Below are 22298 nucleotides of genomic sequence, written 5' to 3'. Positions count from 1 at the left end.
ATTGAGCATCTGATTTTATAAGTATACGCATTATTTCATGTATTTATGGATATTAGATACTAGTTAAAGACATTACGGCACCTTATAATGTGGTTCTGAACATTTAACTTTTTGACAATGAATGTTCGGGTAATACTGTTTAAATTTCAGAAAAAAATCATGTTCTGTTTTTGAAAAAGATATCGAGTACATGTAGAATATAACTTTTTACAGTTCATTTAACAAACACATAATATTTGTCAAAATGACAGAATTTACGGGGACTTCTTGCGATTTCTGTTATTAATGGAAATCTAACTTAAAGCTGTCTCTAGAGTAACACCATTTCTGAATCAAGATTTTTCTCTAACAATTAGGATCATTTCCGATTAGATGAAAAACAGTTTTATGGCACATGTTTTAGCAGTTGAATTGTTTTTAAAAGTCAACAGTACTGAACAGTTCTAACAAAAACACAAAAAGCTTTTGAGATGCCGTTCCAAAAATTTACCTCGGTTTCAGTAAAATATTGGGACCGCTGACTGCTGAAGAAAATTTTTGATGCAATGAAGAAGTACTACATACAATGTTGATTTTTTTTTCGCAACAAGCAATTCTAAATTATATTGCTTTCAACATTTTATAAAAGCAGACTTTAGACAAAAAAACGTGAAATTTTTGAAGTTGTTCCATTTAAAAGCAAGAGTGTGTAATTTGTTGTTGATCTTTTGAAATCTAACATAAAACAATTTAGAGGCGATGAATATAATAAATTAATGATATCCCAAATGGAGTTTCTAATGTTCTCAATGTAAAACAGAAAATAGCTGGGGATTTATAGACAAGAATTTTTGACTCCGCAGCTGAAAACTTCTTAAGAAACCGTAAATACAATTTAAAGGAAGGAATCTTTTGCATGCATTACTTTTGTTTATAAATGTTAATAGAAGCTGTGAAGCTAGACACTCGCCCATTTCGTATTATCTCTGTCCAACCAAAAGTCAATTTTGCATGCTGGTATAGCTAATATTGATTTATATATGAGCAAAGGACAGCAACAAAAATAAACATAAAAGCCTGGCAATTTAAACCTGATTTGTGTTAACTTGATCTTTTTTCCTTTGTTCGCGTTTCACATTGTAAGCATTCTTAAATAGTGACCACTGCGCTATCAGGTCATAATACAAATATGCCAAAACGATTCAATAGAGAAAAACTAGTTCTAGAGCAATTAAGCGACGGAAAAACAATCAAAAAACGACGATTTCCATTGAAAAAAAAACGACGTAATAAACGACGAAGAAACGATCATTTCTTACACTTAAAAGACGACTTAAACTAATGAAAACAAAGAACACGACGACAAAACGACGAACACTACGATTTCTTAGAAAATATTGTCGTTTTTTTTTTCGTCGTTGTCCTCAACACGGGCAGCAAACACTCACGGCTACTTCGTTTGAGAACAATTAATAATAGTTGAAGTTCATATTAGCAACCGAACTGACCTTTAACTCAAAATAAAAACATGATGATGAGTGGATAATTTTATTGCTGAGAGCACACATAAGTTTACAAAACAACAGATTTTTCACTAAACAATAGAGGAAAATAAAACAAAAATAATCAAAACAAAAACAAAATACTTAATACACATTAAGTATAGTCATCACCAAAATGGGCTATAACTAAACAAAATATAGTTGATGAAAGAAATGTTTTGTAGAGTTATCGTTTGAGTTGTACCAGACAATTTGTGAACTAATTTGATGATTGACGAGGTCATAATTGTATTCGTCCTTTAAGCAGCAGGAGCACCCTTTGGCGATAAATAACTTCAAAAGTTGGCGGAAGTCTTCAAGGTCAGACGTCTGAGTGATAAAGTGTGAATAGCGAGTCAGGAATTGTGAACAGAATCTGTCGCCAGTCTCAGACGCCACTTTGAAGAATATTCTAGAACATTCAACAAACGTAAATAAAAGAACAAAAAAAAGCCATCATCTGTATCATCTATATCCAACTAAAATCGGAAATTTTGTGAAATTCAGCGATAGAAAAACTTTCCTGAAAAAGTTCGCTTCAGTTGCCATATTGCCAGTCATACATAACTCTTAGTTGCCATTAAATGTGTGATCTATTCTGCTTCACCCCCCCCCCACTCAGCTTAGTGGAAATATATCTCTTACGCCTCTCAGGCGCACGTGCTGTATTTACACTAGTGATGAGCGCATTCAATTCTTCAAAAATCTGGCAAAATGGTTCAAAACTTGCAAGATATTAATCCAGGCAAAAAAGTAAATCAGGGATCTATTGTTTTAAAAAACACCTTTGAAGCAAATTGTTTTTCTAAACAAGTTACAAAACTGAAATCGATGGAAAAATTTTCAGTCCTGATTCAAAATCTTGCAAGAATCTTGCAAATTTTAAACTCTTAAAAATTTTCTGAGTTTTGTATTGTAACTAAATTAAAATAAAAAAATTGAAGTTTACAAGAATTTTGATCAGCAGAACTGATTCCAATTGACTTTTTAAAATGCCCTTTGAATGTAAAATCTTGCAAGAATTCTAGAACCTAGAAACATCCCGAGTCATACAAGTTCTTCTTATTTACCTTCAATACACTCAATAAAGGACGAAAACAATTGCTTTCAACATTTTTTCTTTTTGTTCACATGAAATGTTCTTATGGAAACCAACAGTTGGATTTTTCAATCTTGATATTCAGCAAAGTACCACACTAAACTAATTGTACCACACAAACTGCCTTCAAATTTTGTTGCTGCAAAAAAATTACTAATTGGCAGCAACCAGTTTTTAGATGGCCTTGTTAATAAATTGATTTTGATGAGAATCCGGTAAGTTTTTGAAACGGAAATTTATATACTAACGTGCTATATAAATCATGAATTAATTGTAATTAGAGAGCAAAAAAGGACACTGGGTGAGGAGACAGAAGAGATCCACTATGTGACATGCTAGATTTTGTTCTGGGTAAATCGAAAATGAAATCTCTTCATTTTGAATTATACAATCAGTTTTGAAAACCAATCAATGCTACTTTTGAATTCATAATATGTTTTTTGAGAGATATGCATCAATTCCTGAGTGGCTAGGAACAACCAAATGTGGCATACTCATGCAAGATTGCAAAAAAAAACTAGGAGGCAGGCAATTAGAAATGGTTTTAGCTTTTGATTGAACGTCCTTAATTTTCTTTTTTCAATCTGCAATATCAAGTCACACATAGTCATCAAAATAAGTCTTGTCTGGAATAAATAATCACCTAATATTGTACTTCAAAAAATTTGGTCGAAACAGTACAGTTGATAGAGCAATAACGGAGAAAAGTATTCAAGACACAAAATAAAACTTTTGCAAAAAAAATCTCAATGTTCATACAGCGCGTCATTTTCCAAGGCCTGGCTAGAATAATTTTTTTACTAAAGGAATGAGATTATTTAAATGACATTTAATAGGTTTAACTGTGCGATGAGTATGAATTTTGCAGGATTTTACAAATTTAGTCTTTTTGAGTCTTCCATTTATTCTGAAATTGACTTTCAATGAAAAGATTGTGCAAAATTGTATTTGGTGAGATAGGAAACTGATATAAATTCATTTTCAATATTCTAGCACGGTTTTAAGTTTTTTAATCACTGAGAGTTGCTGATGTCTGCATTTTTCCGATAAAAAATAGCTTGCAGAAAATTGTAAAGGAATTTTTGTTTTTGAAAATTATACTTTCCTTTGTATAGAAAAACACAGCCAGTGGAAAACAGTGAGTGAAAAAGCATCAATTTTTCAATTTTTATTATAAATATATGATACTTTCTTTCATAAATGCTGTATGTTGTATCAAAGAGAGCCATAAAAAGACGAGGATTTTATCAAATAATTGATTAAAGTTTAGAGTAATCTGAAACATTTCTTTCGAAAAAATAGTTTTTTACCGGAATATAGTTGAAAGTGAAGACTTACGGGTTGATATTAGCACCGTTTGATTGGGTTAAATGGTTAGCCATTCCGATCCAGCCATCGGAATAATACACTGACTCCGTCAATAGCACAAGCAGCTCTTCTGTCTTGTAATAGAACCGACTCTTACTCTGAGCCCCATCGCCTCCACCACCTCCCTGAGCGGGAACCGAGGCCTCAGTACCCGCAGACAGTTTGTCTTCAACAGGCTGGTCAATAGTTGATAGTAACCTTGAAATAAGCAAAGATATCAATTTCTGTAGTGCAGAGCACAGAATCAGTTTCATGATATCAAAGCAAACACACATGCTTTCGAGATTTATGCGAAATTGGTGGCGTCAAAAAGTTACAACATAATTACAACTTCATATTATTTTGTCTATGAAAAATTGTCGCCATAAACTTTATTAAACTTTAATAGAATGCAAGTTCTAGAAAATCATTTTTTAAAAAAACTTGAAAAGTGCCCGAACAATTTGCGAAACATATGATTCATACTAATAGTGGAAAAAAAATTGGCAGCTAATAATAATTTAAAACAATAATAAGATAAAAAGTTTTTAATAATTGACCGCTGTGAATTGGTAGGCCAAAGTATATATTCTGAATAAATTTTTATTATCAACTATAGTTGATAATAAAAATTTATTAAGAAAATATACTTTTGTCTACCAAATCACAGCGGTCAATTATTAATATTTTTTTACATTATTGTTTTAAATTATTATCAGCGGCCATTTTTCTCCACTATTATTTTGAAGAATATGTTTCGCAAATTGTTTGGGCGCTCTTCATTTTTTTAAAACGATTCATTGCATTCTGTGAAACTTTTATAAAGTTTATGGCAACAATTGTTGATAGACACCGTAATATGAAGATGTAATTATGTAACTTTTTGAATTATGAGGGCAACCCGGTTCGTTATTTTAACAGATGTAGAATATATGTAAATGCTCAGTTTGTAGATCAAAAACAGCTACGTTACTTGAAAGGCCGAACATTCTCTACATTCATACAGAAGAAGTAAACAAAAAACCATCCAAAAATTAGCAAAAAGTTTTTGGTTTCCCTGTGAAACAATTATTTTTTCAGCAGAGTGTGAAAAAATTTATGCCTATTTTTGTACAGACGATGCGAAAGAACTCCAGGGGGCGGACCAGGCGATGCCTATGTAAGCTTTAGTTGAGGCCAAAAATTAATCTTGTAATATCTTGCAAGAAAAAGTTTATCTTGTAAGATTCTTGCAAATAAATAAACCACCTGAAAAAAGCTGAAATACGAAGAAACTAACCAACCAAAAACACAACTGTTGTTGAAAACCAAGTGAAATAGCAGACTTTTTCGTGGGTACAATCAAGTTATTTTGTTGCTAGGACACCTAATTTCTGCGAGGAAATTATTTTCAAGGAACATTCTTCAAAGACCCTTTCTTCAGAGAAGACTTCGAGTCAGTGGACGCTTCTCTGAGAAGAAGAAAATTAGGTGGAGTCGGTTTTCTGCAAGATTAATGTCTTTTTTAACAGGAAAAATTAGCCAAAACTTTGTTTTTTATCACCTTAAATTAAAGAAATAAGAATGTGATGATTCAGCATTATGATCCTTCAAGAAAAAAATTATTTTCCATCAAATTCTTTTTATGGATAGGTTGGTCATACATTTTTTATAGGTCATAAGTGTAGGCGCTGGAGGTCGAAAACTAATTTTGAAATTAAAAAAGTGTATCTTGTACGATTCTTAAAAGAAAAATTGTATCCTGTGAGATTCTCGTAAGAAAAAAGTATCTTGTAAGATCGTGCAAGAATTTGGAAGAAATTTTGTCAGACGAAGTATCGTCTTGCAAGATTCTGCCAGAATCTTGTAAGATGTTGCATGATATTTTTTTCCGAGTAGGGAAACATCAAAAACATTGATGGCAGGTTTTGTTAGTCCGCCGGGAAAACAAACAGTTGCCGAAAATCAGTTCACGTCCTCAACTATTATTAAACTAACGTATGCAATGATTTCGAGTTCCTTGCCAGTCCGGTTAGAAGAACCCTCCGAGCTTCCTCAACGTCCGTCACTGACGAGAACGAAGACACCCGAGACGACGAACCGTAGATTCTAGGGTTTTGTTCTGGGGTTGCCGGGTCTAATTTGAGTGCGCCCAAGAAGAGTTTGTGTATTTCTGACCATCTGATTGAGTCACAAGAGGAGGATGCCACAATCACTTCTGCGCCTCGTTGACGAAGGAATTCACCCAACCAGCTAAAACGTGCGCAAAAATTTATCCCCTGTGGTCTATAGTAGACATTCGCATGCAATTTGAATCTCTGAAAACATACAAAATATTGAATTTTATTATTAAAAATGAAAAATATTTAAGTAATATTGAGGGCACCAACAGTGTTTTCCGTGGAATCAAATTCGTAATCAATTCTCATTTCAAAATCAAAGAGGTTCTAAAGATCATCTTAACGTTGTTTATTTTCCTAAAGTTTAATGTTCTCGGTTAAATCACTCGAGTTTTTCACCCTTCTTCACGACCACGTTTTAAGATTAGAGTTAAAAGCGGGCGCGGACATTTTTCACTGCAAGCAAGTTTAGTTCAAATTCGCTTCAAGTTTGGAAATGTCTGTTGCAATTATCTATTATGCGTGTTTTTGAGCCAGAGCGGACAAAAATGTCAGACATGACCACAACGTCATTGTTATCCACGATTACTAACTGTGATAGTCACCCAGACCGACACCAATTAGACCGAAATGCAACAAAACCTAATTTGTGATTAACTAATGAAATCTTCCTGGCGTTGAACAGACAAAACAGTACCAGACAAAACAGTCCCGGTCAAAACAGTCCCAAATAGCAAAACATTCCAAGACAAAACATTCCCAGACAAAATAGTCCGAGACAAAAAAGTCCAAAGAAAACAGACAAAACGGTCCGAGACAAAATAGTCCGAACTAAATATAGAGTCAAACATTTGCAAATCAATTAACAAAGAAACTGCTTAAGTTATTCATATGATTGTACATCATTGAACAAGTATTAAGCTGATTACAACATAGTTTTTGCCAAATAATGTATTTTTAACAAGATTTTGGTTCACCTCTAATTCAAATCAATTAAAAACAAAACACTCAGAAGCGCATGTGTTAGATTATGTTTGTTAGTTGTTTGTAGATTAATTCTATTTACAATTGTTTCGATAATTATTCGGGACTATCCTGTCTGCATTTATAGGACTGTGGACTGTTTGTCTGGGACTGTTTGTCTGGGACTGTTTTCTCCGGACACAGTTACTGGCAAACCTACTTGTGGATTAAGAAAGGATTAACATTTTTGAAGCAATCCACATCACGACACACAAAAACAATTAATTATTTGAATTGATTCTCAAGCAAGATTATTCATTAAATTTGAGCAATAAAGTTATGAGGTGACTTAAAACTGTGGAAAATATTTAACTTATTCAGCAAAACAAGTAAGAAAAATTTGCTCTTTCTCTCTCAATTCTGCCCACAGTTAACTTCTTAATCGCGAAAAACAGTGACGTTATATAACTACCGTTTTTGGGGAACCTTTCAGTAATTGATACCTGTTTAAGAGCACCTTATCGTTTTTCAAACCCGCGCTAATGGTGATTAATTACCCAATTTCCGAGTCCTACTCAAAGTTTTATCAATAACGTAAAGTTAAGAAACAACATTTTTTTGTCAAGTGGGATTTGCGTTTTTTTGTCCATGCACATAGGTGTATCACAGAACTTTATGAGTTCAAACAGAGAGGATTTTAGTTTGTCACCCTTTTCGTCCTGTAATTTTGCTTATGAACTGCTTAAAAGTTGGATATACTGCCATAAAATAATAACAGTAACAATAAATTCTCTTTTTTTATCCTCCATGTGCTAAAAATAAGATCATTTAAGCTTTTTTCGGATCCATTTTTTTCTTCCCCCCAGTATTCTTACGCCCCCAGTTACAAATTATATGTTATATAGCACGCTATTATTTTAAAAAAAACAGTACGTGCGCCTGGGGGGCACAAAAGATATAAGCCCACTAGGCGGGGGGGGGGGGGCAAAACAGAATAGATCCTTTTTTCAGCTTTGTGGGGCACCAATCTTAATGAGTAGCTTACAATTTTGACTGGAAGTAAATTTTCTCACGCAGAATTAAAAAAATTGACGAAAAAAAATGTTATCTTTTCCGTTTGTGTCCCCCAGCTTAGTGGGTGCATATTATTTGCACCCTCCCCCCACCCCAGACGAACGAGCCATATTTTTTCCAGATGATTTACTATGTATTGGCGCGTGCTCTGTAACTGGGGGAACATAAAGTACTGGGGGGGGACGGAAAAGTTTCATAATCTCAATTAAATTTTTTGCATATCTTTACGTTTGTGACCCCCCTCCAAGTACTTTATGCCCCCCCGTTATAGAGCACGTGCCATATTTTTACATGATTATTTACTACGTAAAGGCACGTGCTCTATAACGGGGGGGGGGGCATAAAGTACTTGGAGGGGGGGGGGGGGGGTCACAAACGTAAAGATATCCAAAAAATTTAATTGAGATTATGTAACTTTTCCGTTCCCCCCAGTACTTTATGTTCCCCAGTTACAGATCACGTGCCTTTACATAGTAAATCATTATGTAAAAACATGGCACGCGCATGTGGGGGCGTCCACTAAGTTGGGGTGGGGGCACAAACAGAAAAGATCAGAGACTAATTAAAAGAGATGACTAATCAATGTACCTTATAAATGACTTGTTGCTTGGACTGTACTTGGCCTGTTGACTGATTCTGTCCAAAAGAGAGTATGCCTGCGACCTACACTTCTCATTCTCAAAGTAGCACGCATTCCGTAACGTTGCCTCCACACAATCAGATCTAAAAAACCCAATTCAAAACTATCCAAAATCTTGCAGAATACCACAAACTACAAATTTTTTGTCGAAAAGGTACCAAAAACGTACCCTAATCTTTAACAAGAACTCTGGTCAAGAAATGTAATACAATTTACCAGAAAATTTACCAAATTCTTTTTTTAGATCTCTTTTCGAGAATTTTTCACTTGTACAAAATTCCGTTTATGTATCTTGCAAGATTAAAATCCAAGTGTTCACAGAGGTCTAATACTCTCTTTTATTTCCCGAGCACAACTGATATGATTTTTAATATATGATATTGAATTAATAAGTTCTTACTGGTCAATGTCTATAATGGTTGAGGCACATTCTCCATCGTAGATAGAACTCCAAATGTCACCAAAGAACTCCTGTAACAAAAGCATAAAAACAATTTATGTGCTACTGTTAACCGGTTATAACTTTTTAACTGTAAATTAAATTCAAGATTTTCAATTTGAAAAAAAAAATCAAATTTTTAAATGCTGCGAAACAGTACGAGTATAAATACAAGAGAATAAAAATCTAAGAAAATCTTCAGGCAACGGTATTTCATGCAATCTTATCAGTCAAATGACCAATTGATGATCTCATCAAAAATTAGATAATTTTCTATTCAGCAGCATAATTTTTCTATGTAAAAGGAGCAATTGAAAATATAAATCATAAGTACAAACATGGAGGAAGTAGAGATGTCTCATTTCGTATCTTTCTAGGAAGAATCGAGTGATCTGATCAAGTAGGATCATGATCTCAGTCGAAGTCTCATTTCCAGCATACTGTATCAAATCAAGCAAGCTAGAGGCAGGCGAGATACTGTTTCTGAAAACAAAAAAAGATTTTAAATAAAATTTTGGATCTGTTCTGTCCCCCCCCCCCCCCCCAGTGTTTTTTACGCCCTCCGTTACAAACTATATGTTGTTATATAGCACATTACTGTGTAAAAAAATAGCACGCACGCCTGGGGGGCGTAAAAATATCAGCCAATTAAGCTGGGGGGGGGGGGGGGGCAAAACAGAATAGACCCAAAATTTTATAGATAATTTTCCATGTAAAAGTATGGATCGTTCCATTTGGTCATCCAGTTATTGAAAAAAAGCATTTCATTTGCAAGGTCTTAAACAGTTTTTGAATACAGAACTGAGAAATTTCAAGATAATTCAAATATTGCCACAACCTTGCAGTTCTTGTAAAATCAAAGCTACTTTGCAATCTTCACCTATTAACTTTTAGAATGACTTGCAGTTTTCATATTGATGCATAACTCATTCAATTTTAGTATTCTTTTTTGCAAAAACATGATCAGATTTTGTGAATCCATTACAAGAGGCACTTGAAACAAGGCAAGTTTCTGTAACTGACTCCTAATATAGTCATCGCTTGTGCCACATGTAAAAATTATTTTTAAAAATAAAATTGTACATCTCTTTTTTCAATTGTAACCCCAGGAAACAGTTATAAATATACAGAAATATTTATAAAAATTTGATGTGTATGATATTGACTACTTACTTTGTGAGAGTGAAGTAACCTCGGATGAGAGAAAATCGCTCCACTTCTGGAATTTTCTGAAACATATTTTCAAGTATGGACAGTAGAACACTTTATTGAACAAATAGACATTAAGGAAGAGCACTCAATAAAATTTCATGAATCTTAGAATTGGTGAAACAAATTGATGCAGGGAGACTAGGTACTGCTTTGAAATTTACAATTGCTATGCTATTTTTCATACTTTTTTAATTTCTCTTTGTCTTTTAATTTCATTTTTCTACTGTTTGACAAATTTTCACTGTTTTGCACAACGCAAAACGTTTTATCAACTTTATTTCTTCTCAAAAATAATTGACGAAAATTATGGCAATTTTTTGTAGTTAATTTTGTGTTTTTTTACTGAAATATTTATAAATATGATCGAGAAAAAATCAGAGTAAATATCAGCTCAAGTTTATAAAAACATAGAAAAACTTACAATGGGAAATAATTAATGCTACGTGAGTTATTTGGAGAAATAATCTGGTAAACAATAATTCATCTTGCGGTAAATTAATTTGTGGTGCCCTATTTCAAAATCCCAGTCAGAGTGTTGCACTTTTAGACTGGAAGGTGAAATACGAAAACTGCTTTCCAGCTCAAAACATGTTTGACGGAAGCGCTTTCCGCAAGGAAATGAGCGGCAGATTAGTAGCAGTATAGTCCCTCAATTTAGTATTCTTAAAAAGATAAAAACATAAAAAGGAGCGGCAGGAATAGGAAGAGTTAAATTTTGTGAAATGCCCTTACAGCCAAACGTAACTACTTTTCACATTTATTTTCTACTATTTTGCATTTTAAGGTTTTTAATTGATTTGAGGGAACGGCTCCAAAAAATAGGAGACTTCAGCATCGAACGGAAATCGGCACCGGAAAACGCCAACCAATTTTTTTGTAAAAACTCTTTTCGGTACCCGCAGACGCTCGTTATGTACGGAAAAATGTTGCGTTGTACTGCACTCGTTTAGAAAACTTTTCGGACTAAAAGAAATCTTTGAAAAAGAAAAGGTCTAAAAGTTTACTTCTTAAGTTTGCTCGTCAATTTTTAACAAGCCGCTAGCAATTAATGTCTTTATCCAATTAATTTCGTAAAAATTGCACTTTTTTAATTGTGACTATTCACATTCTTTTTTATTTTAATTAGTTTTTCTTATTTTTTCCGTAAACAATTTATTATTTTTTTTAATTTGTCATTTTTGATCAAACAATTTTTTTCAGTCTATGCTAATGAGTCAAAGTATGCTTGCTGGGGAGCTCATGGTTGAAATCAGTTCTAAGTTTAGTCAATTCTCAGAAAGTTTTGATCAATCCAGCTTCAGCAGACAACCGAAAAAACTAACGGTATTCTTGTGAAAAACCGGAAGATAGAACAAAGTATACAAATGTTGCGAAGTTGCAGACTTTTTCTAGCTCCAATTCGTATGGATGGGGATGTTTCCTGCTGCATGGTATTTTTTCACTGAAATTTGGCTAGTCCATATATTTTCCTTTAACCACTATGACGAGTAATAAACCCCCGAATTACTCATTGAGCATTCAAAAACCAAATAGTAGATTAGCATAAAATCAGACGGTGGATCATAAGAGAATTTGGGTTCTGAATAGGATCTTCATAAAATTAAATAGACGACGATTTTTGAAAAACTTTCATCTTTCTTTGAGACTAATTGGAATTTTTTTAAAATTGCTCCTAAACTTCAAATATATGTGGTTTTAGGAGTTTTACACATGTCTGTAATAAGCCCAAACTATTGCATCAGAATTTTCAAATACCAGTTAGAGAATTTAGGCAACAAAATGCTAAATGGTCTAAATATTTTAAATTATCAGATTGCTGACATATAAAATAATTTTAGTTTTATATGAAAACTTATTTTGTATAAAATAGTTCTTGCAATGTATTTGGTCAATTACTATTTCATCAGGAGACTTGGAAGAGTAGCAACGATCGTTGAGAAATCTTTAGAAAATTTGATTAATCCATAATAAAGAATAATTTCCGGTAGTTTGAGCGTTTTGATTTTTCGTATAAAAACTGCAGCCAAAAATTTGAATTAACAATTTTTGAAATTTGTGTTGACGAAATTGAGAGCTTTAAGCGCTTTTATGCTCTGCAGTTTTATTGTACATTTTTGGTGTACTTTTGTGTGACGACCTTTTATACATCCAATAACTATTTTCTATCATTTTTCATCCATTTTGCTTCAGCTTCAGTATTACGAATAAAACCTTAATTGTAGTTCACCAATTTTGTGTTGAAAAAGGCTGCTAATAATTTTACTGCCAAAAAATGTGATAATATTGGTCCAAATGAGAGCTTAATTTTGCCAATTGGTCGTCTCATTGGTCTTCACATTTTTAGTATAAATCTAGTTCTTTCTATTTTATTTAGATAATATTGATAGGAATTTTATTGCAATTAGTATTAGCGTTTCAAAATCTTTGAAAAAATGATTCAAAAATCAATCTTTTTCGCGCTAAGTTTATGCAGACAGTTTTATTGTAGGACAGTCACATTCACTTATATAAAATTTCAACCAGGTTGTGAAACTCTCTTCAAATTATAGGCAAAAAGTGTTTTGCAATTCTGACAAGAAGTTGAAAAAGGAAAACTGCTTTCCAGCGCAAAACATGTTTGACGGAAGCTTGTTCCGCAAGGGATTGTGTGGCAGATTTTTAGCAGTATAGTTCCTCTTTAGTATTTTTAAAACTTTAAATCGTAAAGGTGAGCGGCAGAAAGATTAGAAGGAATAAAATTTTGTAAAATGCCCTTACAGCCAAACGTAACTACTATTTCACATTTATTTTCTCCTGTTTTTCAGTTTAAGGCCTGTAATTGATCTGAAAGACAACTTTAACAAAATTTAAGCGCTTTCTACATTGAATGGAAATCGCCAGTTTCTTTGTAAGTACTCTTTTGGGTACCCGTAGACGCTCGTTATGTACGGTAAAATGTTTCGTTGTACTGCAATCGTTTAGAAAACTTCTCTGAATTAAAAAATCTTTGAAGAAGAAAAGTTCTAAAAGGTTACTTCTTAAATTTGCTTGTCAAATTTTAACAACCCGGCTATCAAACAATGGCATTATCGAATCAATTTTAAAAACTTGCAGTTTTTCATTTGTAATTATTCACATTATTTTTTTATATTAATTGGTTTTGATCAATCCTCACTTCAAAAATCATTTTTTTTCGCGCTATCTTTATGCTGACAGTTTTGCTGTACAACATTCACATTCACCTATAATAAAATGTAACCAGTTTGTCAAACTTTCGCAAAATTATGTAAGAAAAGTGTTGATATGCGCTGATTTTTTTTTAATGTTAGCGCAAAAATTTTACATACTAATGCGCTCTATTGCAATGAAACTGTGAAAGAAATGCCATCAAGACCACGGAATTTCGCGTTGACAGCGCATGGAAACTTGTTCTGTGGTTGCTTTGCCATCAATTAATCCACTGCCCCTTTGCTTTCCGAAACTCCTTGCATTTAATTTGAATCTATGATAATAAACAGTTTTGTAAAAAACGTGATGAAAGGCGAGCATAATTTTTACATATTTTCAGGGCATTCAATTCAAATTAATTTGTAGGAAACTCAGAAATCTGTGCTCAAAGGAGTTGAAAAGCACTGTAATGATTTCAGAAATGCACTGAAATTGGAGAGCACTTACATAGTTTCAATGCATTTTCGCCTGTGCAAGGATTTTGAGTGGAATTCGTGAAATTTTTAGCGCAATTCTTACTTAATTTGTGCCCTTTTACCACCTTTCTTACAAAATAATGAGCTTAAACGGTGCTGACATTTCGACCGGGTATGTTTAGTTATGATTTGGCTCCAAGTTTTATAATAACTTTTTTAAGAACTTGAAGGCCGGAAAATGATGAAGAACTGTAATTATAGGCAAAACTGATATGTTATCTCCAAATGTTTTACAACTCAGCTGCAAGTTTTTTTTTGGAGAAAAAAATAATTTTAGCGTACGATAGAAAACCTTTCATTATGAAGGTCCACAACTATGAGCAATGTACATTTCAGGATACGCTTCTGGGACAAACAAGTTTTATCTTTTGGAATTTTATTTTCACTCGGCGGATGGGAGCATTAGACACGAATGCACATCGCTAGTCCCTTTTTTGACATAGGTACTATTTGTGACGTAATTTATTTATTTTTCTAGTGTTTCGTCAACATATGAGCCAGAATTTCCACTAACCGTGAACTTATTGATAAGTTGCTTTTTGACATTTTCAAACAACTTCTGGTCGTACAGAGGCAGGAACCAGCCAATGTTTGCAGTTTTGAACTCAAATGGGGTAGATACCCCTTTAATTTGGGTTGGGAAACTGGCGGGTTCGACTAATGACGTCACAGTTGGTGTGCCTCTTGGTATGGAGCCACCCGACATCAACACCAGAATGAAGTCAGACTCAAAGAGCAGATTGACAGAGTTGATTTCTGTTAAACAATTTAAAACATGCAGAGATTGATTATGTTCTGAAAATCAACTTGTCACTCCAAAAAACTCAGGATCTATTAGGTTTCTCGAATAGATACTCAGTTCTGAATAGACCCCCCCCCCCCAGGGTGACTGTTATTTTCCATGAACCCCCTTAAAATGTTGAGTTTTTGCATAGCGCGTAACTATGTAAGAACAGATAGCACGAGCTTTGGGGGGGGGGGGGGGTAAAGTTATGGCACAAGGAGGTTCGGTAGTGCGCCTTCTCACATAATGCTCCGACCCCGCTCATCTACATTTTTGATTTAATTGTCTTCCAAAAGAGGAAGAGATAGAATATTTGCAAAAATTTACCTATTTTTTTGGAAATGTTCTATCTCAAATGGCGTATGAATTTTAAAAAAATGGCGTATGAAAAAATGGCGAACTAAAACAAATGGCGTATGAATTTAAAAACATAGCCGGAAGAATTCAGAAAACGACTCGAAGTGAAAATCCATTTAAACGCCATCCAACTACTCATCAAACAAAACGTGCCCTCACTAATTTATGATTATCTTGAAACAAAGTCATGAAACAAAAAAGTAAAAACAATAAAATCAGATCTGTTAAAATATGATAAAAAATCTGATAAAATTTTGTTATATATTGAGATCCCGAAAAAAACTATCTCTGCCAAAACAACTTCATCAAACCAACTAGTACTTACAAAAACCACTTAAGTGAATTTTGAAAAATACTTCAGGCTAAATTATTTGAAAAAAGCTCTTAAAAACAACTTTCATTGAAAAACTGGAAAAAGTTACTAATTTTTTTTAATATTTCAAAAAACATATAAATCCAAAGAAAAATTCCCTTCAGCCAATAGGGTATCCAGATGCTCGCAAAACAATAGACAAGTCATAATAGGCAAAGAAACTTAGCTAAAAACAGAAAAAAAAAACGAAAAACTGCAAAAAATTAAGAAGTAAAACAGAATAATTGTCAAAAAAATGCAAAAATTTGCCCGAAAATCAGGAAAATACATTAAAAACCAACGAATTATCGTAAAATTCATATTAATTTCCAGAAACCTTAAAAAAAACACTACCAAAACCAGCCTAAACTTATAACAAAATCATAACCAAACCTCTTAACGAAAACAAATGAAAAAAAACTGCTTTAAAATGCCGCACGTGAACAAAAAACTTTCGCTCGCTTAGAGAAAATTTTTGAACACATCAATTTTTCGCTCTCTCAAAAACAGCGGTATGAACAAAAACCACTCTCTTTTCGCTCCGCTCTTCACTTTTATTCAGCGCCAAAATCACTCCAAATTTTTTCACGCGTTTCATTTCCCGCTTCAAAAATCACTCCAATAAAATTGATTAAAAAATGGACTTCTCCAATACTCCTCTTCGAGTCGTAAAAATAACTTTAAGACTACAAGACAAGACTAAAAACGAAATCAAATCACAACAACAAACATTAATTACGACAAAAATTCAATATCAATTTTTCTGAAGGATGAACTTAATAACAAAGACAAATTAGAGACTGAAAAAACCTAAGCTAAGGAAAGTAACTTGTACTCCTCTGGAAAAAAGGGAACTTGTCTTTGATGACACTAAGTAACAGACAAGTGGACAAAGCGCAAAGTTTAAAAACGCTTGATTTTTATGAAAACATATAAACTCAAAGTCATATAAACCATTAGTTCTTAACCGTTAGGTTGATTTACACCTCCATAGAAGGCCATTGGGTTTACATTATCTACAATACTAACGACTACAAAAAACGCTAAAAAGAGAAAAAATCAAAAATTCAATTGTATTTTAAGAGAAAACCTTGCCATAGCCTTTAAAACCATAATCTATTCTCTAAAAACAAAAAATACGTTTAGCAGCACTTTTCTCAATGCAATTAAGATCATTTCCGATCTTAATGATAAAATGACAAGACAACAAAAGAGAAATTAATAAATGGGCAAATATTTGAAAAACAAAACTTTTTACCAAAAACTATTAGAGCCAACAACCATTACATACACGTTTAAAAGAAGATGTGAGCTCTTTTTTGAGACTTAGCTATACGACCTCACAAATAACATAAAAGGGGCACAGAGCTCAAAAGTCCGTTGCTTTGCTTTGTTTTGAAAAATAAACAGAAAATTAAAGAGGCTTAAAAAACACGAAATTTTCATTAACAAAATACTAGATAGATTAATTTGTAACTCCTCAGGAAACCGGAAGGACCTGCAGTTAGTAAGGTTAAATCGTGACAAAAAATAACCACGGAGACAATGTTTCGCAAACAAAAACGGTGTTGAAGCCATAAAAGCCATGAGTTTTTCATGTAATATATATGATATGTTCGTTGCGACTAATTGGCACGTAAATGGAGCATCTCAAAATTCTAACGTTGATTTCATCCCAGTCAATATATAAAAATAAAAAAAACAAGAGCGGAGAAAATATTTAAAATAATTAGAAAACAGCAACCAATGCAACGCGAAGAGATCTCTGATTGTTAAAATCTGCGATTGAAAAATCGATAAAAAAGAGACCCCTGACAAATTGGCGGGACGGAACAAAAATTAAGAACCCGTTATAGGTAAAGTAATAAAAGCAACTATGCATTTGCTGTCATCTTAAATTTTGAAAAAACACTCAAGAGTCTGCCAAAAGGGAAAAATTGAACGTAAAATAAAAATTATTGATAATTAATGATAGAAAGATTTCAGAGAGAAGAACGCCAAAATCCCAAAAAAACAATGAAGTTTTTTATTTGAAAAAGTTTCCAACCTACTATTTCTCAATCTGCAGTTTTTGTCTCCGGGTCGAAATATATTAATGTTACTTAACCTTATTAACTTTTTGAAGGAATTTGACTAAATTTATTGGTAGAATGCCAGTAAAAAGATATCTATTAACTATATATATATATATATATATATATATATATATATATATATACATATATATATATATATATATATATATATATATCAATAAATAATACTGAGTTGGTTAATATTTTCTTCAAAAAGCTCTAATTGGTAAATCGTGACAAAATTTTTTTATAGTAGAGATTTCGAAATCGGCTGAAAATTTTCAATCGTTGATACCGGATTTGTAAGCATCAACTTAGTTGTCCTGTTTCTATATGCAATAATTATATAACAGAAATGCTGAACTAAAAGTTTCCATGTCTAAAAAGTACCCAGTTGTAGTCTTTAAAAACTCTTTAAAAAATAGCCAAAAAGTTTTCTCATGCGATCGAATGAAAGATCACTCGAATACCCAGATATTGTTCTGCAAGCGTTACAATTTGGGCTCATTTATATCGAAAAAGCGCTGTGAAACCTTTGATGGCTTTGCAAGGTTTCTCAACATTTTTGAAGAATCTTGTAAAAAAACTCAACGTTTTGCAAAAAATTTACATCTCATCTGTAATATTTAGAATAACGTACAAATGAAACATTAGTGCATCTGTTGACTAAGCGCATTTAGTGATCAATTAAATTTTACCAGATTTTTATTATTTGTTATAAAATTCAACAAAATCTCTTGCCTTCCTTTTATTCAATCAAAAAACGTTCGTTTGTTTTGTAGAAATCCTATCTTTTCGGTCTAAATTATTGATTTTAAAAATTCATTATAAAGCATGTGATGTGTTAATATGCAGCGCCCGCTAAATTACACCTACCCCACTAATCAAGGGGGGTTTTGAAAAAAAAATAACGAGGGGTCCAAATTACCTTTCCACATTTGGTCGACCCAGTGATTAGCCTGCACCCCATCCCCAAAATACAAGGAAGCCTTGAAAGTCCACGAAAAGCTTTTCAATTCACCGTTAGAGGACAGGAAACTTCCGTCGGGTGACAATTTGGGCAAGTTCACGCCGCGGTTGTCGTTCTCGGCGTGCTGGCTGAGTTTCAGTTGACTTTGGGCAGGGTCGAAAGAGAGCTTGAGAACTGGAAAGGCTGGGTAATATATCCAGGGAACCATGTAGGCATTCAGGTCGAAGTTGCTGATATCGCGCAGTTTCTGCATCACAAACAGAATAGTTATAAACCCCGGTCAAAAACTAAAGTTAACATTACAATAATATTGCAGAAAAAAGCTAAAATTGCAAGATTTTGTAAGAAATGTTGGCAGTTGACTTATTGTACAGTAACAATTTAAGATCCAGTTTTTAGGCTCCAGCAGAGAAAACAATATCAAATGCTAGGCCAAATATTATTTTTTGTTTTTCACTTTGAAAACCATTTGTAAAAACAAAAAAAGAAACAACTGAAAGTGAAACAAGTATCAGCGCTTTTTTAAAGAAAAACGATAATACCCAATTGAAAAAAATTTAAAAATGTCTGCTCGCATTATTAATTCCAGTATGGTTGTTTCCAGAAAAGCGTGCGTTGTCTCTATTTTGCGACGTTTCCAAAAAAGAAAATGGAAATGGTGATCTAAAGACAGACAAAACATCGGACAAATTTTCATCAAAACTCGTTAACTACAATGTTTTTACGGACTGCCATCGGCATGTTTCTTTTTTTAAAAAAAAGAATTGCACTTGGAACGTTCAAAGAAGCATTTTCGGTTCAATTCAGCGGAATATTGAAAGCCATTTTATTCTGTAACTGAGATTTATAGGGAATAATCCCTGAATTGCGTCGCAAATAAATCCAAAAAGAATTTTACACTGAAACTAGAATCAGCAGATCAAACTTTACCTGGTTTTCATTGAAGCAATCTTGTAGATCGGTGAAGAGTTCTACTGCAAAAAATTCTTTTAAACTACGAAATTAATATTTTGAACTGCTTTAAGATTAAATAATTCTGTTTGCAAGACGTGTTTCATGAAAACCATCTGAATTTTACTGGTATTCAGTGGAACCAAGAAATATTTTCAAATCTATCATTTCGAAGCCGGAAATAAACATTTTAACGAAATTATATTTCTAGATCAGAATTTTACTGGTATTCTGTGGAACCAAGAAATATTTTCAAATCTATCATTTTGAAGCCAGAAAAGAATATTTTAACGAAATGTATTTTTCTTAATATGATATGATTAATCACGGTTTTGTAATTCTTTCTTGGAAATGTTTAAGGCCTCTAATTGTCTCTTCGACCTCAATTTTTTTAGAAGCATTGCGCTAACAGAAGTAATTAGGATTTTCAAAGATACATGTACTTTGTTGCGATAGGGAAAAGGTTGCTTCAACTCCAATATCAGAAAAGTTTTGTCAACGCAGAAAAATTCGAAAAAAGCTTGCTTTGAACTCTGACAAAACAAAGATTATTCATTTCTCATGAAGTAATTCTGACGTTGTTTCTTTTACATATAAAAAATTTTTAACGTCTCCTGTCGTTTGACCTTTTCATTTGGTCAGAAACTAAATTCCATAGAAAACAAGGACTCTTTCAAGTCTGCAATACTGTCGCATTGGTCTGGGCTTATAGTTTTAATACACAATTTATTATGTACATGACGAAATAAATTTTCCCGGTTATTTAAACCTTCGCTAAGAAAAGACTCAATTTTTAAGATCCAAACTCTTGAACGAACTTTGCTTTCCTTCACTAATTTAATTTTAAAGCTCGATATTCTAAGAACATTGTGAAGAATTTCACATATTATAGGTGTCGAGACATTATGCACATTTACTAGGCTGCATTTTAATACTGCAGGAATTTTAATACGCACCCTGTTTTTTCCTTTATTGTCGGTATATTCTGATTTAAGCATTGGAAATTGTTATTGTGTTCGCTTTATAATGTATGCATATTAATAATTTAGGAGAAGTGATACGATGTTCGGTTGTGATAGTTTCATATCAAATTCCACGGGCAACTGAGGCACGGCAATGACCCGCGAGGCTTGGCCAACTGCACCCGCTAAAAATTATGCTAAACAAGGCGGCTCGGTAATGTGCGATGGCACATAAGGTTCCGACCCCGCCCATCCACAATTTTGGCTTAATTGTCTACCAAATGAGGAACAGATAGAAAAACACAAAAATTATTTTTTTGGGAATCCCAAAAAACTCAAAAAAGCACAAGTATTTTTCAAAAAAAATTGTGTATGAACGATAAGATAGCCTCCAAAGCAAATAACTCAGAGGAGCAAAAATTGATGCAATTGATAGCTGTGATATACCAATATTAAGAAAGCGAGTCAAGTTGAACAGCAAAATCAAACAACAACAACAACAAACATTAATTACATCAAAAAATTTATGTCCGTTTTGAAAAAAAGAAATTTAATAACAAAGTTAACATACCATCAGATAAAGCTAAAACTGAACAAAATAACTTATGAATCACCAGAAAATGTATGGGACCAATCTATAAAAAGTTTTGGTAACAATTAGACAAAAAAGAACAAAAACAAAAAAGCTAAAAAATTCGCTTTTTTTAAACAATTAAATTCAAATTAATAAAAAACATTAGAAACCAAAAAAAATATCCCAAAGGTTTATGATTACCACTCCTACTATAGAAGGGCATTAAGAACTGTAGTAATATATGGCCACAAAGTAGTATATGGCGACAAAGTAGTATATGGCCGTTCATTAGTAAGACTAGGTAACAAGTTGACAAAAAAGCGAAACGTAAAAGTATGTAATAGTTTTGATTTTTTTTCCAAAGAAAAATTACATCCAAAGTCATGAAAGACATTAATTACAAAAAAATTTTAAATAGGGTCACTTATTCATCCACAGGAAGCCATGAGACCTGCAAATATCCAGATTTTTTCTTGCGTGTACAAAAACAACGTCAAGTATGACAAAAACCAAATTAATTTACTTTTTTTTGGGAAAAACCGGTGTCGAAGCCAGTAAGGTCATAACGAATACAAAAAAAATAGTTTTTGGGACATCAATCCCCTCTGACACCTTCCCCTATCACCCATAATGTCATATTTGACCTGTATTTAACTAACAAGATCAGGTAACAAAAAAAAATTTAAAAAGAACAAAATTGCGAAGTTTTTTTTTAGTTTTGTTAAACAATTTTTTCAAAGTCATGGAAGCCATCAGCTACGTACTAATATCAAAAGATCTGCTCATCAATTTGTCCATGAAAAACCGATGAAACCTATCCATTTACAGAAAATTTCATACGACCCAAACGACAAAGTAAAAATGACAGTTAAAGACAAAACTTCAATTAACTTCTTCAAGAAAGAGCTGTCGGTGCTGTCAAAACGGTAATCTATATTGTTCAGGATTTTAATAAGTGCAATTATGATATATTTTGAACGCTTATAATGTGATATGAGAACTGTCAATAATGTGATAAGGTGACAAAACTAGAAAACGTGAAAAATTGGCAAGTATATTAAAACAAAAAACTGAAATCTAGTAGTATCAAAGCCAGAAAAGAATAACTTAAGGCTTAGGACCACAATCGAGACTAAACTTCAATTCAGTAGAATGAAGAAAAATTCTTTCTTTGCTGACACTAAGCTAGAAGTTGAA

At 32.9% G+C, this 22298-nt stretch overlaps 1 protein-coding gene across 4 annotated transcripts in view; it reads right to left on the bottom strand.

Moving 5' to 3' along the window:
- Nucleotides 1-1514: 1514 nt before the first annotated feature.
- Nucleotides 1515-22298, bottom strand: part of LOC142349016 (uncharacterized) — a 107157-nt gene continuing 86373 nt past the window's right edge. For all 4 annotated transcript variants that reach the window (XM_075400418.1, XM_075400414.1, XM_075400415.1 and 1 more), the window contains 9 exons: nucleotides 18573-18861; nucleotides 14591-14832; nucleotides 10355-10410; nucleotides 9520-9664; nucleotides 9143-9213; nucleotides 8691-8825; nucleotides 5944-6198; nucleotides 3958-4185; nucleotides 1515-1932 (listed from right to left, as the gene is read on the bottom strand). In XM_075400418.1, the coding sequence (XP_075256533.1) occupies nucleotides 1668-1932; nucleotides 3958-4185; nucleotides 5944-6198; nucleotides 8691-8825; nucleotides 9143-9213; nucleotides 9520-9664; nucleotides 10355-10410; nucleotides 14591-14832; nucleotides 18573-18861 (1686 nt within the window). In that variant the 3' untranslated portion in view covers nucleotides 1515-1667. The remainder of the gene's footprint in view (nucleotides 1933-3957; nucleotides 4186-5943; nucleotides 6199-8690; nucleotides 8826-9142; nucleotides 9214-9519; nucleotides 9665-10354; nucleotides 10411-14590; nucleotides 14833-18572; nucleotides 18862-22298) is intronic.

The sequence above is a fragment of the Convolutriloba macropyga genome, chromosome 11 (genome assembly GCF_964194025.1).
Source record: "Convolutriloba macropyga chromosome 11, txConMacr16.3, whole genome shotgun sequence".
NCBI lineage: Eukaryota > Metazoa > Xenacoelomorpha > Acoela > Convolutidae > Convolutriloba > Convolutriloba macropyga.
The sequence above is the reverse complement of the archived record's forward strand: the minus strand, read 5'-3'. Positions and strand labels throughout refer to the sequence as shown.